Source organism: Strix uralensis, chromosome 4, assembly GCF_047716275.1.
Source record: "Strix uralensis isolate ZFMK-TIS-50842 chromosome 4, bStrUra1, whole genome shotgun sequence".
NCBI classification, from domain to species: domain Eukaryota; kingdom Metazoa; phylum Chordata; class Aves; order Strigiformes; family Strigidae; genus Strix; species Strix uralensis.
Genome location: NC_133975.1, coordinates 57922888 through 57943564, shown reverse-complemented (window position 1 = coordinate 57943564; position 20677 = coordinate 57922888). Strand labels below are relative to the sequence as shown.

General features: G+C 38.9%; 1 protein-coding gene across 7 annotated transcripts in view; it reads left to right on the top strand.

The window, feature by feature from the left end:
- Positions 1-5651, top strand: part of TBCK (TBC1 domain containing kinase) — a 112345-nt gene extending 106694 nt beyond the window's left edge. For all 7 annotated transcript variants that reach the window (XM_074866878.1, XM_074866883.1, XM_074866875.1 and 4 more), the window contains one exon: positions 4989-5651. In XM_074866878.1, the coding sequence (XP_074722979.1) occupies positions 4989-5099 (111 nt within the window). In that variant the 3' untranslated portion in view covers positions 5100-5651. The remainder of the gene's footprint in view (positions 1-4988) is intronic.
- Positions 5652-20677: the final 15026 nt, after the last annotated feature.

The window sequence follows — 20677 nt, the reverse complement described above, 5'->3', positions numbered from 1 at the left end:
CTTTCCCTTGGTGTTAAAATGCCATTTAATTTATCTGGAACCCTTTAATATAAGAAGTAGCTGACTAAAAATAATCTTGTGTGCTGGGTCTGCTTTGTGGCATATGGAAAGTGTTGTTTAAAAAGCTCTAGATTGATCACCTTGAGTATGGTGTGCTTTCACCAGTGCTGACAAATGAAAAACTAATAATAATCTTGTGGCAATGGATGAGTACTACAAAATCAGGTTAATATTTCTCATCTAGCTTCTAAAGTATATCTCTTTCTTCTCGCTCTTTCAGAGTATGATATTAACATTTATACCCTGGTAACATTTGTCACAGTGGTCTTTTTTGGTATTCTGGTACAGTATGTTACTCCTCCTTCCCTCCCAGCTTGCCCTTTAATTACAACCTGTCACAAGAATGTCTGTGAAAGTGAATAATGTGTACATAGCAACCCTGAAGGCTAGCCCCAAGGGTGTTGAGAACGATGCTGCTCAAGCTGTGTTGTGTTATTAGACTCTTTGCTATAGACAGTCTGAAAATGTGATGTTCCTGGTGTAATATATTCAACATGCTTGAAAGCTGTGATTCTACTATCCTGTTCCAAGTAGTAAAAACTTTTTGATAGATGCTCCAATGTGCAGATGGTACTTAAAGGAGCAGTCCTATTATGCCGTTTGTATTTAGAGCAACACCAATACAGGGTAAAGTGTTTAATATTTGCCCAAATTTTGATACAAATTTCCTGTCATCTTGTCTGGCTTGGAAAGCCTGACTTCTTGTATCTGAATGAGAGAGTCTTAGCTGACTGTTTTCAAATACAGATTACAATTTTCTGGCTGAGATATACTCACCGGGAAGGGTGTTTTATGTGGAATTGATTGATACATTACTTAATAGAGGAACAGTGTTCCCAAAGCCTTCACCAAAGCCATCACATAGTAGTCATTAAATAAGTTGCTACATATTTATCCTTTCATATATAATATTTGCTGTGAAAGTAGCAATAGGAAGTTCAATTTAAACACTAGAAGCAGGCAGTAAAAACACAGTAACTGAACTTTCTTGGGAAGTACATCTTGAGGAAAGGCCATCTGAGGCAGAAAGGAAAAAGCTTAAAGTCTTATAGCATCCCTTTAATCCTCTACCTCAGATAAGCATTACTGTTTCCCCCAAGTTGTCTAAATGAAAACAGAAGCATTGCAGAGGACACTGATCCACTGGTGGTATGGGGAAACAGATATATCTCAGAAGTAATGTCAACACAAGCATTTGATAAATTTAAGAAAGTATAATCACCTTATAAATGACAAAGGTTCATTTCTATTTAAAATCAACCTGTATAATGCACTACCTTTATATGTTTCAAAAAAATCTTTCTTTAAATTGTAGGTGGTTTACAGGTTACTGAGAATGATGTAACTCATTTGCTTATCTCCTCACCATGTTATCTTCTGTCTTAAGAGCACCTTTGTAATTTAGGTTATTTAGTAGACTACAAATTACTTATTCAGATGCCTGTTATTAAACTTTTCATTGACACTTCATGATAGCATTTATAAAGAAAATAGAGCCTGTGTGTAAAGTCCAAGGTGGCAGTTTCTGCTGTAGAAAGTCTGGCATTAATTCAGAAGAGCACCTTGGGAGCAGCGGGGTTGATGCATGAAATGTTGTTCTTTTTGGATCACTGATTTTTTTCAACTTTTTAGGAAACATTAATTTTTTTATTTATCTTAATTTCTTCGATTTAAGTTACTGATATTTGAACATAAATGAAGGTCACATTAGGGAGGAAGTTTATGTAGCTATTTCACATAGTCATTCCTCTCATGCCCTTCCATCAGTTCACATGCCAGAAATAACGCTTTCATGTGTTTTGAAAATACTAGCTTCATACAATATATTTTGACAGGGAAAGATACCAGGTGGTGTTGGAACACTGCAGAAACATGGTGAATAAGTTCACATTCTTGTCTGACTGGCAGACTCCTCTGTCTGAGAGAGGAAGGCACAAACATGTACATGGAACAGAACTATAAAAAGTCAAAGCTTTAATTAGGAAGACTGTAGTGCTAGTAAGATGGGTACTTCTAAATCTACTCTTTATTAAAATTTACTGTTTCTATTTTCAGTGATGCAATGTGGGAAGGCAGAAGGTAAAACTAGGAATGTCTTTAATCAGATCAAATCCTATTACCCTGTGAGTTAAACCTTGACTCTTCTCTTCTTTGCAGCGGGGAGACGGGTGTATGTGCAAAGCTTTTGGAGGATGATATTTGGAGTTCGATGGCAGCTCTCAGCTTATGGCAATGTATATGCATGTGGGTTCCTGACTTGCAGCTAATTCCCACAGTAGTGTGGTACCAATAGTAGTACATTCCATGCTCACTGGATTTTCCCTGGCTGGATGTTCAGATGCAATATTTTGAGCTGTATTTGCAGCCTGTCTCACTGAAGCTATGTAGACAAGTGCAGACAGTTCTGTGACAACGTAAAAAAAAAAAAAAAAATCAGTTCATCTTGTGGTATATCATCTTGTCTGCTCTGTGCTTTCTGCCTATCATTTGCTAAGTCACAGATTCTGCAGCGCTTGCTTCGCAGAGGCCCTGCAAGAAGCAAGAGATCCCTTGCCATAAGGTTATAAAGGAACCTCTTGTCATATGCAGTGAAGAAAATTTATTTCCAGCTATATCTTGGTTACTAAAGTAGCTCTAAAACACAGTGGGACACGGGCCTTAATGCTCAAACCCTAAACACAAAGCATTTGTTTGCATCTTTTCTTTTCAGATTGCATGGAATGGTAGTTTTGTTATATCTAGAACATCTGAAAACTTGGAGCAGAGTTTACAGTTTATTATCAGAAGTGTAAAATTATCAGTAGACAGGGAGTTGAACGTCTCTGCTGACACATGGGACGTTATACTCAGCAAATAATATGCTGCTTCCTGTCAGTCTGAACACTTGTTGCTATTTTTCATTTCTGCCAGCTATGAGCAGCATTGGTGTCCAAGACAGAGCACTATCCATTAGTCACAGGTGGAGGGCACTGTGAGGTGACAGTTATTACATATGAAGTAGAGATGTCTGGTAGGAGTATTTCCCTAGGAATATATACTGGTTTTGTAGCTCATGGTATGCACAGCTGAGTGCTATTTTTGACAAAGAGAAATATCTTTGTGTCTGTTTTACTATACACCACATCTTTATGGACTGTGATTATAGCATGAGGTACTTGGACTCTCCTAGTGATATCTCTGTGTGTATTACACCACTGCTGCATCAGAGAGGTTATCTAAAAGCATGGCATTTACTTTTCTCATTAAAACTGGCATCCACATATGGTCTAACTTTACTATTAGCTGTTTTGATTGTTAGATTGTGAGGATTTTTTTTATTTGATCCTTTGAATCCTGTGCTGACTGACCCAAACTAACGGGGGAAGAGATGACTGAACTTACTTTTGGTCTTCCTTAGGCAAGTACCTGAAACAAACACAACAGCCAAAATGTCCTGACTGATCCACTGTGGCCTCTTATTCTGCCTCAGCAAGTCCTCAGTGGTTACAGATCATGTACTAGTTATTCCCTGGTTAAATCCATCCTGAAACACAGAGAAAGGAACATAGCTGTGTTTGTCACATAAGTGGACAGTAATTAATTGCTTGAATATAGAAAATACCTTCGATGTGAAGCAGAAGTTCTGGCTATGGAAGGAGTTTAAAACATTGCTACTATGAACTCTTACCTGTTAAAGAGATTATTTCAGGACCTACTAGATCAGGTAATTATGTAGTACATCTCGTTCTGTCTTAGTATCTGCTATACTATCAAAGGTAATTAGAAGGAACGTAAATGTAAAAAGAAGTCCCATGTACTAAGCTTGGATGGGGAGCCTACTGCTGTTCTTGAGTTGGTAATTTAGTTGTTTCTGTAAAGTTAGTTATTCAGAGGTCATGCTTGCACTAGGTTCTGGAATAGTATCACAAGTCATTTTAAATGATCAAAAAAGTAATTATGATTGTTTTACATAGCCCATTTTGAAGCACTCTGATTTTACAAATGGTACTAATTTGTCAATCAAGTATAAAGCAACAATCTGAAAGATTGGGATGATGGGGCAGACTTTCTCACGGCTATTGGAAATAAGGTAAAACTATTGGAGTTTCTCTCAGATTAATCCATTTTGGTGGATTGCTTTTTAATGTGTTGCAATCAGTATTTAAAAAGCAAGTTTAAGTTTAAACACAAAATATTGTTCCTTTGGTTTGGGATTTTGATACTTAATTTTACTATTTTGATTTTTTTTTTTTACTCATTATTATTTTTTTAATACACAAAATATTGTTCCTTCATCAGTGTAGCAACTTCATGAAAAATTGCTACACAGAAACTGACAACTCCTGTGTTTGGTTTATGGAATGAATTAACTGGCAAGAGAGGCTTTCAAGGACTGGGGTGGGAGGGGTCTATGTGCTTGCAGTATGTAACCTGCCTATGGGCAGATGGGGAGGGGTGGGGGGGCGAAAGTGCAGCTGCTAGACCCCAAATTCGTATCTGACATCTGTGAAATCAAGTCACATTGGACAAGTTTAATAGGTAAGCAAATGACTATACCATCAAACTGTGATGCTTGTACACTTGTGAACCCACAGAAAACCAGCTGGGAGTTAGGTTAATGCAGAGAAAAAAATCTGTTATTTCATGCTTTGAGAGGGGTTCCAGTGATTATTCTGAGATAAAATAATCCTGTTAGAATGAGGTAAAATCCTGCCTAAGCAGAGATAAATAAAGTTCACGGTTATCAGTGTGACACTTTCATGACCACCAAATTCATCCCAGCTGTTTCAACAGACAGGCCTGGGTTCCTGTGTTGGACTAGTTGGTGCAAAGAACAAACTTCTAGGGTCCGATAATTTTTTCTTTTGTTTAACTCGCCTTACTTAAACCAAAGTTACTTTGATTTGAGGACTATAATATGCAGTGTGCTAATGATATATCTGTTTCAGTTTGCAGCTCATCTAGTGAAAAACAAATACCCAAGGGTCTGCATCCTAGATGGAGGAATCAACAAGATCAAGCCAACTGGTCTCCTCACTGTTCCTTCTCCACAAATTTAAGTGACTGTAAATATTCAGGACAATCTATCTGAATAGAGAAGTCTTACCATAGAACATGGATGTCCCAAATCCAAAGGGCATTAAGGTGTCTTCACAAGCTAGCCTGATGATCAATGTCTTATCATGCAGATCTAGAGCACAGGAGCTTTGCATTTGTTCTTTAATATAGAGCTTCAGTTGGAACAGGTAAAAACTGTGAAGCTTCAAGCTCTCCAAGAAACCTCTTTCAGCATTGATGTAGTGCACAACTGGTTGAGCAACTCTGAACACAGAAAGAGTAACTCATTAGGTATCTTATAACTATTTCTGCAGAACAAAATAAACAGGCATTTGACGGCTCTAAGCTGCACTTAAATAGATTATTTTTCAAAAGTATTTTACTGTGAATATTGACAGTAACAAGCTGAAACTGTACCCTGCGTATATCCTGTGAAAAAGTGTGTTCTCTAATATTTTAAAGAGTAATTGCTGTGTCTTGTGATCTGATTTCTTTTTGAGAAAGCGTTCTTTCATCTGCATTGGAAATAAAGATGTGTCACAGACTGGAAGTCACTGTAAGAGCTGCTGCTGACTCCTTCCAACCTGTATCATATCCTGCGGAAGTGGAGAAAGCCTACTCCTCTCTGGAGAATTTAACATTCTGTTTCCTTAAATGCATCAAACACAACAATTTCTGAAACAATTATATTTACCAGCAAGGAAGGCTTTTGACAATACTGTGTCTTCTGACTATAGATTAGTTATTCCACAATTAATAGTGATTTTCCATTTTAGAAGCTCATGCCTTAAAAAGAAACAATGCAATTTTAATTCATATATGAAAACATTCTAGAATAACCGCTCTTGTATGAATTGGAGTTGCACAGTTCTCTTTGGTTCTATACTCTTTCAGCTAGTGGTGTCAATTTTTTTAAGTCTTGTTTCTTAAACGTGAACTTTAAAACTGACAGATCAAGACCTGGCAGATTGAGACAGCAAACCTGTTTCGAAACTAAACTGAATGCAAGTGATGTAGATCAGTGGCTTCCACAAAGGGCATAAGGTGACTATGCACTATAGATGTGGAAATTACTTCACAATAAGAAGCCAAAAGTATTGAAAGCACCAACAGAAACAGGAATTGGCATCTCTCTGTTGCTGAGAAGCTAAAAATAAATTTCATTCAGACAAGTACCACCTTTCAAGAGATGTAAACAAGTACCCACCCAGATTTCTCCCCCTCAAAATCCTAGGTTAGCTTTGCTAGCATGTCAGGTCCATTATTCTAAAAATAATGGGGGGGAAGGCTAGGAAAATAAAATGCTACTTGAAAATAGTACCTTTAATCCAGGAAAACCAGTTGTGATAATGTAATGGGAATTTGGAAGAGTTTATTTTAGAAGACAAGAAGCTTTTAGATTGCTCTTTCTACATTTTTAAAGTTTAAAAAACACTGGTCTGACATGAGGCTTAATAATCACTGAAGTGTGAGGATTAAAATGTATTTTGTAAAATGAACAAAATGACACCAAAGATCTGTTTGCCTAGTTACAATCGCATATTGGCTTGCATTGTGAATTTGACATGATGCTCTTTTAGAGCATTGTCTGGGCCACAGCAGTTTACACAATACCAACTCACTGTTAGGGTAACGAGGATTTGCTCTGGATATAGTTATCAAATGCCTTAGCCAAGGATTTGATATCATGAATAGTTTTTAGTTTGGCAAACAGAAATTTGCAGCAGCTAAATTTATTTCATTTTTCTTCTGTCACAAGAGATTTCCAAAACTGAGACAGTTGGGGGGGGTGGGGGTGGTCACTGAGAAGGCAGTGAACAGTCTTTATAAATCCCAGGCAAAATTACCACTTTTTTGTGGGTTTTTTTAGTGGTGGTGGTGGGGTTTGGTTTTTTTTGTTTTGGGAGGTTTGTTTGACTTGAAACCATAGAAGATGGGACTTTGTGGAAGGCATTGAAATAGGAAGGCTTTGTTCTTGCCTGTGCAATGACCAGATTTTATCCTGAATCTTCAGAAGCTAGTCTCAAGCGCTGTGTGCTGTCTCCTGGGAGGTTTAGTCTTGCCCTAGCTGTGGTTTTGAGAACCCTACTGGAAAAGTATGATGGGTGAAAAGAATATGGGGGAAGAAAGGCACCTTTTAGCTCCCTTTATCTCAGCTGTGATTTATCTAAAAAAAATCCCCTATGGAATTACAACATGCTGATATATATATATGGGCTTTCTTTGGTCTAAGGACAGCATAACATAGCAAAGCTTTCAAGAAGTTTTTGACTAAAAATTCAAGATGCCTGGCAGAGTGACTGAGAAAGGGATCAGAAATAAAATGTAGACACAGATCATCAGGTTCCTCTGTTAGCAGAGGGTTTCTACAACAATCTCTGGTGAGGCCCATGGTGCTCAGCTGACTTCAAAAATTACTTGGAACTGAAGAGAAGCAGTGAGGTTAATAACAAGCTTCCTGATACTACAAAATCATCCACTGTGATCAAAGTTTTGCCTAGCTGCATGGAGAATGAGAAAGACCTTGTGATACTCGGTGTCAGAGGGATTCACTATGAAAGAGGGTCCTGAGGAACAACAGTTTTAACCATGTTCAGCAGTGAATTCGTTGACAGATAAGGCAGCACTGCAAATGCCTAACAGTAGCCAGAAAACCACACAGGATATTGGCGATTGCAGGGAAGGAAATGAACAAAAGAAATTATACCATCAGAGAATTAACCCATATGGTACATTTTGAACACAGCACAGATGCTTTATAATATTCAAAAAGAGACACAGGATTAGAATGGACACAAAACAGGGTCAGAATAAGATGATGTTACTTATGTTGACTGAAATTCTTCAATTTGGAGAAAAAGGCAACCAAAATAGAACATCCCACCTTTTGCTGAAAGTACATCCTTAAAATGTGAAATTGTCACCAGAAGAGGCCAACAGTTTATAAAAATACTCATAAAGAAGGATTAGACAGATTTGCGGAAGAGCTCTATCTCTGGCTATTAACCACAATGATTGAGAAACAGTATTCAACTCAGGAATTTCCTGACCTGTTGTTAAGAGAGGCTGGGAGAATACACCGGAGAAAGATTTTTGCCCTGTTTCTTGCACCCTGTTTTCAAGCATTTCCCCTTCATAAGTGGATATTAGGCTATACCCTGTGTGGCAGTTCAGGTGATGTTAAATATTTAGTCCCATCTTGATTCTTCCTTCTCCTTTTTACAGGTACTCAGAAAAGGACTGTAAGCACAAAGTATAGAATGCCTTTGAGAAAATGGGATTTAATGTGTACCCAGCTACTTGTTCCATTGGGAGGAAGGGTAGGAAGTATTCTGTACTTCCTAAAGGTATTTTCATTCTTAGAGAAGCAAAGTTATCTTTTGAGTAAAAATTACCTAATATTTAATGGCTTCAACAATTCCTTTTCAACTAATACAACTGGTTTTAGTATTTAAATGTTGAGTGTCTATGGATTTCAGCTATAATGCAGTTCAGTCTTCGCTTTCAATTTAGCTGAGTAAGATTCAAAGCCTATGTATTCCATTCGTGCATGGATGTGTTTTTGACAGAAGACTTAAAAGCTGCCATTAAGTAAAAGTTTACATTATAAAGTAACACATATTTTCCAGGAGAATTTGTGAGAGAGCATGTGTCTAAAAGCAGGAAATGTCAACAACTACTAAACAGTATTGAATTTTTTTCCCATGGAAATAGAACTACCTTGGAAGGTTTTGTAGCTAACAACTGGTTATGGCTGCTAGTTGCTGATGTACCTGTATTTACTACTTTAGTCAGCATTTTTGAAACTGTGCCTATAAATAGGCATACTATGCCTATTTATTTTAATTCATTTATGTAGGACAAGTGCTCAGTCACAAAATTAGCTTCTGATCTCCTTTTCCATAGACAAGGAAAATGCATTTTGTGGTAATTTTTCATTAAATAATTTTATGTAATTTTTGTGGTGTTTGCCCAGTTTAAGAGCACCAAAGTGCATTTACTCTGTTACCCCACCAATATTGGCACTGCTTTGGTGGAGCAAGCAGTTGTCAGGTCTTACAGAGCTCTTGAAAGATTTCTGTAGGCCAGGTTTTCTGAACATGTACATTTTTAGCACCATGGTTTGTCCAGCTGTACCATTCTCATTCTCTGTTTTAGACTACAGCTGGATACCATAAAGATCTGGTGGGAGAAAAAAGAATATTAATCTTCTATGTCTTCTACTGCTAGCAGAAAAATGTCCTAACTAAATATTTTCCCACTGTTTGGCCTGGAAAATGCAGACTGTCCTAGTCTGGGTTTTTTTCCTACCATTTAAAAAACATTATGAATCTATCACAGCCACCTGGGTCTATAGCTTCCTGCCAGGACAGCGGATTCTCCACAGGATACCCAGGTGGACGTCTAAGGAGAAGAACACAGCAAAGGAGTTAAACCGTCTTTTGGCAGCCTCAGACCTGTTGATCAGTGCAGACTATGAAAGAATTGCTGTTAAACTGGTGTCCTTCTTTAGGCAAGATGTAGTCCTTTGAGATTTTTATTATACTTAGACACAAAGTTTCTTGGTTGGTTTTGTTTTGTTTACACATGGCTATTTATTCTATTTGGTCCACTTTTTTGAGCAAAGGCTAAGCCTATTTGTCCTTATCCTAGGAACCTCCTCTCCTGGATCCATCTTGTTTTCCTTTGTCATCCTGGTTTCTCTAAGTCTAGGTCATCTGCAACCATGGTACCTTCCCAGTTCAGGATGGGAACAACTCACCTTATGTAGCAGAAAGGAGGGAAGCTGTGGTGTTTACTTCACTTTAACTTTCATTAATCTGGTTTATGTCAGGTACTTCTGGTTTGTTTTTTTTTTTTTTTATTTAGCATGAGTTTTCCCTTTCAATTTATGTGCTCCCCACTGGTAGTCTAGGGTATTGGGTAGACAGTCTTTCTGTTATTTCTGAAGTAGAAGTAGTAACCATAGCAGCTTGGCAGAGACGGGTATGTATACTTTCACTTAGGTAATTTGTTTTTCCAATCTCCTGAATAATCTTTAGAAGTGTAAAGGGCTAAATAATTTGTCAGAGTGGATAAGAAGTTAAATTTCAATACCATCCTTTCCTTGTTTCTTTTTCAGGCTTTAATCTATTATTATGCTAACTGACAAGACCACTACACTTAAATTTGTTGCCATCCCTCTATGCCTTTGTGTAGACAGAATCTGTGTAGGCATAATACAGTGGTGCAATGTTATTTCTGTGACCTTTTGGATATTAGTGTCTAGACTTCCCTTGCTGTTCTAGCCAGCTACGGAAAATGCGCATTGAAGTATCTCTTAGCTGGACTTGAGAGTTGCATCACACACAACTCAACTAAACAAAAAAACCTCATATCACATGAGCTCTTCAGCAGCTGGATCGCTCATGTTATTAGTCAGAGAGATACTGTGAGAGCCTGTTAGTTTTGTGGCCTGAGACATACTTGCTGTTCCTTTTTGCAGGGCATGAATGTTGTCCAGAATATCCCTTCCAGAGATTTAATTTACATTTGCAGTTTTGGTACCTTACCAAGTTTCCTCAGATAATATAAAAACTAGCTATAACTTTATTTAGCTTTCACAGTGTTCAGACTGAGTTACTAGGAAGTCTGGGAATTGTGTGGGAATGAGCGTGGCCTTCTAATCTCCCATTTCCAGTTATCTCTTCTTTGCTGATGAGTCGGACTGTCCTCTCCCACTGTTATGTTAGAAACTTAACTACTGCCATCAGTCTTATCTATTTTTAATTCCTTTTCCTGGGCCCAACTTGTGAAGATTGACTGAAAGAATTATTATTCCTCCCAGAAGAGTGTTTCTTTCCAGGGCAAGTAGTGAAACTTGATCTGTGCTGACTGAGCTAACATCAGATTTGTATATTTGACTAGCAGAACTACAGATTTTCCTTTTTCTTTTAATCCCAAGCTATAATGGTAGTATTGTCATTCTTTTAGATTTCCAGCCTCAGTACAGAACTGATGCCAGGAACTGCATTCTGTTTTGGAAATAGTGTTTCATTTGCCTTTCAAGTAACCATGAGGCTTGAAGTTTGCTGCTGGTGGTGCCCTTTAAATAGTAACATGAAAATAGCTGTTGGACAACAGTTTGTGTTCTCTGACAACAGAGTCTGTATTCCATTAATTTAGGTTGACAAATTCATCTCGTACTACCATAAGCATGTGGTTGAAGGTAATTCAATATTGCAGTGTGGCTGTCTTGTTATATCAGCATTTAGTAAACCAACGTTATGCAAAGTTTAAAGAAACTGATCCCAAAAATAGAATCAGTAGAGTGTTATTACCACTGAATCAATTTGTAAGTATTTTTTGTAAAGCTTTTTCCCAAAATGTGTTTAACTATAATGTAAATCCATGTTCAGACTAACCTCCCGGTAGTTGTCTTGCACACAAAGGTAGAGAGACCGCAGTGCATGTGCTGTTGTAATTCACATATTTTACTTCCCTGCTGATAGGTCTTTATCTGCTTGGGAGCTATATTCTATAATGTACACTCACCAAGTTTCCAGACACAGTAATCTATGTGAAAGAACAGATAGAGCAACTGAGATATCAGTGTGGTAATCATTATATTCAATGGGAACAAGCCAGAGAAAAGTTGTAGATCAGTTTTAATGAATATTTCCTAACTGAAGCAGTATTAAATTTGTTTCTTCTTTGTCTGTCTAGGGTTATCTGGTGTTACGTCATTTTAGAGAGTCATAGCATCTGGTGGTATCAGCTCTTGCCAGCTGAGCTGGCCAAAGGAGTAAAAGTCCTGTGAGTACAGAACAAGTACGTGGAATAATTGTGGAGTTTTAAGAGATCCAGTAATGATGGCAGTAGCTTGAGTTATCAGGCTATTATTGCCTGCCTTGCCACAAACTTTTGATATGTCTTGCATAATCTAGATGGCTCAGTTCCCCTCACTAAAATGAGACTAATAACACTTCCTAATTTTACTCAGTGTAGAAAAAATAAATATGGTGAGCATTGTGACCACTTAAAATGTTTGAGTATGCAGACAATGCAGACACTAAATACTTCTTTCCTAGGAGCAAGCTGTTTCCTTGGGAAGCCAAAGATAGATGTCAACATGAGTTCTCCATCACTGATTTTGTAAACAATCCTTTCACTAGTAAGTACTATTAATGAATTTCAGCACTCCCACAAACAGTTCATAGCATCTATCAAGAATATAGTACTAGTGATGAAGAAGCCCTTGTATTACAAAGCTTGTTACAAATTTTGGTTAGCTACATCCAGCAATCATGTTAATAGTGTATAATAAACACTCTGGTGCAGTTAGGCCATAATAAAACATGATCTGTTTTCAACAACTACAATACTTACATTTTTCTTTAATGTTGATCAAGTTTGACACCTTCTATAAAATTAACCAAATACCAGGCTTTACAACCCTCTAGAATACCAGCAATAAAATCATAGCCTGCCTTATAAAGCAGAGGTCAGAGCATAATAAGAAAGTATTTTTTATTTTCAGTTCTTTTTTAGCAATTCAAGTGAGTTTGTGTTGTGTGCACAGAAGTTATGTGTAGAATAGGAGAAGTAGGTCAGTTTGCATAGTGCTTTTGTCTTGGTATGGCTTGTTAAAGCATAAAAACTCTGCCTGCCTCAGCAGTAGTAAAATGCCAAATTCTTTTTGCCAACAGTTTTCTCAGTTTTTAAGGGGAAATGTAGGCACTGAGGCCTGCATGAAGGTATAGCAGGGAGGTCTAATCTCACTGACATGTTTATATACTACACTAAAATACCACAAGCTAGGAAGTTTCAAGCTTTTTGGATGGATCTCTCTCTTCCTATCCCATCCACCTTTTCTCTACTTGAGATCTCTAGCAAAAGGACTTGATAAGAAACAAATCATTAGTGTTAACAGAGATAAATCTAGACCAGAATTTTGGAATTAAATGTCATGGAGTCGATCATGTGATACTCTGCTTTTGCTATCAGTCATCATCTCAGATAAATTAACATGTGATATCCTGCTATTACTTATTTTTCCACTGTTTCAGACTGTCACTGTTCTTACACAAATTGAATACATTCATCCTCTGGGTATTCCTGACATGTTCTAACAGCTGTTGAAAGACAGGTTTTTAGCCTTAAACTTTTCTCACTTGGCATTCTCACAGCAAGCTGACTCAAAACAAGTCAGAGCTGTACTTCTTTTTTTTTTTTTTTTTTTTTTTCAATCACATCTACAGAGAGAACTTTATCTTGTTTGGGAGCCTAGTGTGTAGTTCTGGCACCAGTGAGCACAAGAGTAGCACAGTCTATCTTCTGCTGTGTAAGTATAATTATTACTTTAAAAGTATTGTAGAAACCTGGCAGTTCATAAACATACTTTTAGTAAGGACACAACATTCAGCTTCCACAAAAGGCTTGTCTTTTGTGCCATTATGTCAGTTAATTTGATTTGCCTCAGTTCAGTTCCTACCCTAAATGCAATTTTTCTCAAACCCTTTGAAACTTGAATGAGCTGATATCTCAGATTTTAAATCTTTGTTTTGAGTAAAGCTGTTTTTTTCAAGCAGTGTTGTTTCTCCAGCCTCAAAGAAATAGGTGACATCAGATGTAGGATGATGTCCTCCAGAGAGGAACTTAGTGGCACTCTTGAGTATTAGATGTCCTCAAAGTAGAACCGGTTCAGTGCTCTCTGATGGTTGCTCTTCAGCAACTGGGACACTCCTACTCCAGGTCTGGAAAGATTCCCCATTTACAATATGTACCTGCAAGAATGAACATAGAGCTTGGTTTAGTATATAACTCTATGCTATATGTATGTATAATATATGTATAACTTTAACAATATAGTTAACAAACAGCTTTCTTTAAACTGGCAAGGCTGTTAGAAACTTCGAGCTCTTTTCAAGGATCCTCTGAACCTAGCTAGAATAGCTCAAAGGAGTTGGAATAGTGAAAATTCCTCCTTTGCAGTATTTGTTATAGACATGTAGTGCATGCACATACACATGGATCTGAGAACTTTACTAAAACAGGTAATTCCTCTTGCCACTTCACGCAGAGATAAATTTTGCAATTACTTCTGAAGGAGAAACCAGCAAAATGGGCAGAGTTAGAACCCAGTTCTGTTGCAATATATATTGAGTTCAGTTGTTCCAAATATTCTTACTGCTTTTGAAATGCTTTGTGCCTCTTGGTACTATATGTGCAAATGTATATTTGCCCTACATTTCTTCTTAGAGTCCTGTAGGTAAACCAGTATTTGCCCAGGCTTCTTTGCTCTCTTTCATCCTGTCTGATAGTGCTTTTACTGTGTACTTTACAGGCCAGCCCGCCCTCCCTCCCTCCCTCCAGGATTTCATTCAGCTTTTCACAGGCCCTTACCTTTTGCTCACCTTCCCTATCAAAACACGTGATGGGTTTTATTTCTCAGAAGAGTTTTTAAATGCACTCATTGTGTCTCCTGTTCCTGGAAACTGCTTGTTCCTTATTAGCAGATGCCTGAAGCCACTGACATTAGGATCCTGGGCTTGTAATGAAATGAGATTGCTGCTGTGCACAGGGGGAGGGAGAAATGGAAAATTCCTCTCAGTGCCTCGCTTGGAAAGGCAGCCTTCTCATAATGAATCACTGAGAGAAGTCTTCATGATGATGGATGAGAACCAGTGGGGGTGGCGGGAGAGGGTTGAAGGCAACAGGGAGTTATTTTCTAATTACTCTTTCCTAACAAAGTAGAATAACTGACACCTAGGGCTGTGCTTCAAACTACTGCCTCTTGCTCACCCCTCGTTACAGGAGCATCAACATCCCTTGTGGACTGGGGCTGCTCTTGGGTTATCACATCCTGAGACAATGGCATGAACTGTCACCTCCCATTGTGGCAAAGACAACGTGGCTGCGGGTTTTTTTTTTGTGAAGTGGGAAAAAACAGGCAGTGAAAAAAGTCAAGCAGCCCTACTATATGTGCTGCACGTAAAAGTTGTGCAATGAACAGTCACAGTAGCAAGTATTCTAAACATATGGGTATTAGGAATTTATTATAATGAACTTGAAGATATCCTGTGTTTCTAGTGGTCATCTGGTGTATACTGAAAGAAAAAAGGAACCTCAGCCTTCCTTCACTTTCCACTTTATTCAGTCTTCCTCTCATTTTGTCTCACCTCTTCTCTGTGGTACCCCTCCATGTGAATCCAGGACTGGATGAATCCTGGTAAACTTGGAGCAGGAAAGACCTCATGTGCTTAGCAAACTTGCTATGAATTTGAAGTACTTAAGGCTGAATAAATACTGTACTCCAGCTGTGACAGACTGATCACTGTGATGCCATGTTATAAAATGGAATGTTAGTGTTTTGGCAAGTGGAAGTTTTGTTGGTTACAGAGCCCTAAAAGTTTTTTGCCTTTGGGTCTTGTGCAAATACAAATAGGTATATAAACAGAGTACTCTTCATTTTTATACTTTGCCTGTATATATGTGTGTGTCCAAGGAGGGAAGCAGCATGCTGAAGTGCAGAAGGAGAAGTGATTGTCCAGGAAAACTCACCATATCTCCTCTGCCAGTCTTGGAAAGCCAGAACTGCCCTTTCTCCCAGGGATAGAGAGGTTTTCCTGGAAGCAGGATTGGGTGTCTCTGGTCCCCTGAGGAAGCAGGGAGGGCAGGCCCGGCTCTCCTGAAGCCTTCCCAAAGCCAACTTTCCATTGCAGCTCTGACCCTTCTTCTCCAGTTTCCATGTCAAGTGGCCCCAACCAGGCTTTTCATCCTTCAAGGTCACAAGATTAAATTTGCCAAGAGCACTGAGAAACCTTTAGCTGGTACATGTAGTGCAGTGGATATATCTATCTCTTTCTCTATAAACAATAATATATGCATGCACATAGTCAAGGGAAAGTCCCTAAAAATGAGGTGAGGTCAGTCTAAGAAAATGGGAAGAGGCATTAGTATTTTAGATTGCAGCCGTTTAACTGTTTGTTTTAAGTGTTTATAAGGAACTGATGACTGAACCCAGAATAAATGCGAGAACTGGAGCTTAAATGTATTGTTAAGCATTCTGTAAAAGGTAAGAGTTTTTGAGCTTTTCAGAACTGTTGTTAACTTCCATCAGGAGCTTAGAAAGATCGCTGCAGAACCACGATGGAGGGATGATAAACTGCTAAGAAGCTCTTATCTATGAATAACGCTGTTAGCATGTACTCTCCCTGACCCTTTGCCACTAGCACATGAGACCCTAATTTCTTTCTATGACCTTCAACTACTACTGTAGTCGAAGCAGTAAAAGCATTTAATAGTTTTGAGTTACAAATTACAGAAGAAGAACATGCTCAGCAATTTTTCTCAGATTTTGGCTTGGTGTTTTCGGGGTTTTGGTTTTTTTAGCACACTCAAACATGTACTGTGAGAACAAAATTATGCTGGAGAAGCCCCTGAGCATTATATCCTACACAGTTTTTGAGGATGGTTGGTCATCCATAATAAGCAACTTAGATGAAAGTGCAGCAGTGGACGGGTCACCAATTTGAATGGGAAGCTGGGCAGGAGGAACTGAGAGTTTTGACTCTGTGTGAGGAAGTTCAAGGTGTGTTTTATTCTCTGTGCAAATTCACATCTAAAACTTGAGTCAAGCAGGCTGTCCCAGGGATCAAAAAGTAATGATTCCCAGGCTCTAATGTTGAGCTAGGCTTAAGCCTATATTTGGTTGAGGTGCATGGAGGACTTCACCTTATTGTAAATTTTTGCATAGTTGGCTGTCATTACCAATGTAGGGAGCAGATGAAAAGGACTGAATGCTTGCCCCAGCTGGTTGGTGGGCATAATTGCATGTTTACTCCATTGTTCCACTACATTAAGGGTTAGGGTAATCTCCACTGTATGGCTGTTCACTTGCTGTAATGTTGTGTTGTCCTGTTGCAAAACCTCACCTCTTCACAATGTAGAACATCTTGATAGATTATTACAGCATGGGACTCTTGCAATTTTGTGCAGACCATATCAGACTTCTCTCTGTGCTACTAGATATGAACCAGGTTAAGTAAAGGTTATTTCATGCAACAGAAACTGCTGCTTGTAACGCATAGCCAATTTTCAGATGTCTCCAGTTACTTACACAAAGGAATTGCAAAAATCTGAACCCTTTGTTAAATGTCTAAATGGGACCCAAGTTGATGAAAATCTGACCTCCACGCTCACTGCTAAACACTTACAAATTTGGACTTGAGCTTGAAAAATTTGTCCTCATAAGGGTCAAGATTTACATAGTCTGTAAATGGTTTTCAGTGGGAAATGCTGGCAGAGCCATCCCTCTAGTATTAATTGTTAACCTGTTTGCAGACTACCTGTTCTGCCTGTGCAGTAGAACAAGCCTAAATGGAGCATTTATTGCCGAGAGTCATCCTTACTGATTTCATTTAGTTGATTTAAAAAAAAAAAAAAAGAAGAAAAAAAAATTGTCTCCTGTATCTCTTTTCCTTGTAAAATCATAGGCTGACTACAAAATCCTCTTAAAGTCTCTGCTGACCCGAATGCTTTTTAATAAGAAAGCTTAAGAAGTTCAAATATTAGCAGGCATGAGGGTTGTTCTCCTGCACTGTTTTACTGATTCAGCAAGATACTTGCAGATGATCGGAGGCACCGTCAGGTTGAAGATAATGTCATGACTCCTAGCTTTAAGTTAGGCATAGGCCTAAATACCTTAAATACTTTATTCTGATCTGACTAGAAACAATCAAAACATCCATTTGCCTGAATCCACTCAAAGACCTGAGGGTTCTCTGCTGTGTTGTTGTTTTGTTTTATTAAATCAAAATTTAAAATACCTCCTAAAGCCAGAGAGCCTTAATCAGGCTAAGGAATAGCAGTTAGAATAATAATGATTTTGAGGGAAAGAGGAGGGGGTAGAAACAATCAAAAACAAAACAGAGAAAGGCCACCCACCACAGACGTGTTGAAGGGATGTAAACAGCCTTGAGAGTATGCACACAGATCCTGGAGCTGCTCGCATTCGAACACATCCCACTTGTGAGCAGTTACTGTCAGAGAGAGGAGGAGCCTTTCTTGGCTGTAGTTGTTGAGTTGCAGCCTACAATTAGGTAATGTTTTGTTTCAGGGGCCTGCTCTATGGGAGGTACTGCCTGTGCAAGGGCTGCCTTTACTCATGGATTTAACAGTGGCGTAGCCTCCAAGGAGAAAAATTATCTCATTAACTCTTGGCAAGGAGACAGTATGCAGCCAGAACACGCCACATGTGCACAGCATGGTCTTCATCACACAATACAATTTGTAATTGCTGATTCCTTTTTGGCTGATGTTGAAAGCCTGCCTGTCAATCCCCACCTACAGTGCAAAACAGTAAGTAATCATCCTCCCCCACGGCCACTCTAGTTTAGTGTGAGCTCCACAGAAGAGGCAGGAAAGTCTTGATGCAAGACAGTCTGATAACCTTTGGTCATATACGACCCTCCAAAACTATAAATTCAGTTCCTGAAGGATTATACTCTAGGTAGGTTTTGTGTATGAGTGAACGTGTACTTAATGCATTTCAGGGGTGTGTTTTCCCTCTTCTTTTTTTTTTTTTTTTTTTTTCCCTACCACCTATTTGAGTGACTGGGGTTTTTTTTAATGATAAACATGGAGCTTGGGAAATGGTAGGATTTCTCATACACAGGTACGTCCAGCATAGGGTTGTTCTTGTTGGTAGTCAAGCAGTAACAATTGTCCCAGCACATTCTGGAATATTCAGAAGAGAACTCTGTTTGGACCAAATGCCATTTTTTATTGTAACTTTAAAAAGTGAAGTATTAAGGAAATTGCAATTATGTTGTTTTCATCAAGATGATTAAAATTTGGAAAGCTCATGTAAGTCAAAACAAATGAGTATGCAGAAGACGGAGATATTGAGTATAATAGATGTTCTACCCAGATTTGTCAGTAGGTCAGTCAAAATCTTGAGACTCAGAAAAGAATTATCATTCACCAAGTGCTCAGCCTCTAACCCTGAGTCCTTCTCAGGCCTGTTCTGCACGCTCCAAGTTTTTTCTTCATATATGAACATGGGCTGTCTTTTCCTGCTTTCTTTTCCTGCCTACTTCCCCTGCCTCACTTCCCAGGTGCATGTATGCTCCTGAAAGCAGAGATGGTGCTTTTAGAAAGCCTGCATAGTACATTGTGTTATCTGTTATTCCAAGTGGATAACTAATTTATTATTTTTTAAGTGGATACTTCCAGACATAATGACATAACAATTAACTATAAATGGAAAACTCTCTGAAATCAAAGGACAATTTGAAACTCTCATGCAGAAGGAGAGAGGGAGAATCTGAATCTCATATTCCCTGCATTTCTTCAGGATTGTCCTCTCAACGCTGAAATTCCATTTCCTGGAGGAACTGAGGAGTGTGAACTTGCTGATCTCCGATACGCTGGTCCCCTTGCCAAACCAGATAACAATGTGTAAGACTATTTCTGTACATTTCTTAAGGCAGCTGCTCCAGTGTTACAGCAGCATGGTTGTGGATGATGGGCTGTTGCCCTTCTTTAAAAGCAACAAGCCTTACACACGCAATCCTCTCACCTGTACAAATGGCAGCTGGTAAGAGTAAATACTGACCAAGTAGACAGCAATTCCTGTGCTTTTTTGGAGCACAAATTGCTACAGGGAATAGTTATTTCATTATGCCCAGACTTATACAGTGTAGAGTTATTCAGAACTCACGACTAATTAGTCAAGAGGGAAGAACAAAGAAGCAGTTCACAGAATCACAGAATCATCTAGGTTGGAAAAGACCTTGAAGATCATCCAGTCCAACCATTAACCTAACATTGACAGTTCCCAACTACACCATGTCCCTAAGCGCTATGTCGACTCTACTCTTCAGCCCAGACCAAAGTTCACTTCTGTTTATCCAAATAAAACCATCTTTCTGGAGGTGTCTGTCCAGTCCACAGCTCATACAGATTAGCTGGTGGGGAGACATTGCTTGTGACGCTGTGCAAACCTGTGGCTGTGTCTTGTGTGCGTGTGCCCAGCTTTGACTGCAGGGTACAGACAACCTGAAAATGCACAAATGTATGGTGCCCAGCATGGGCTTAAGGCCTGAGGTATCTTTTTCCTGTCAATTTTAAATATTTTTGAATTGCTCTCCCTCTCTGATGCAATTGTTCTCAACACAGCACAGGACTGGGAGGGCTGCTGAGGGCTGCTAATGGTGCATGAAATGAATCCCCAACTTGCTATCCCTCCTCCAAGGCAAATGAACAAAGCTGGTGCTCAAGTGCCGCACTGCCCTGCACATCTCTTAATTACAGCAGGCAAAATCCTGCACAGTCTTACTAGAAGTGGAAGGCAGCCTTGATTTTAGTAGATAAGGACTTCAGGAAACAGTTTTCTAAAGGGGGCAAGTCTGGGAAACTAGACTGCCTAGTCACTAGGGTTGTGGTTGACTTGGCTCGTACTGACGATTCCTGGGTTGCTGACACATGCAAAACACCAGAGCTGTGAATGGAGCGAAGCCTCGGTGATGATGTCTCTACAGAGCAAATCTTATGGCAAGGTTTGTTTTTGCTGAAGGCTGGAATTCATGAGCATGCT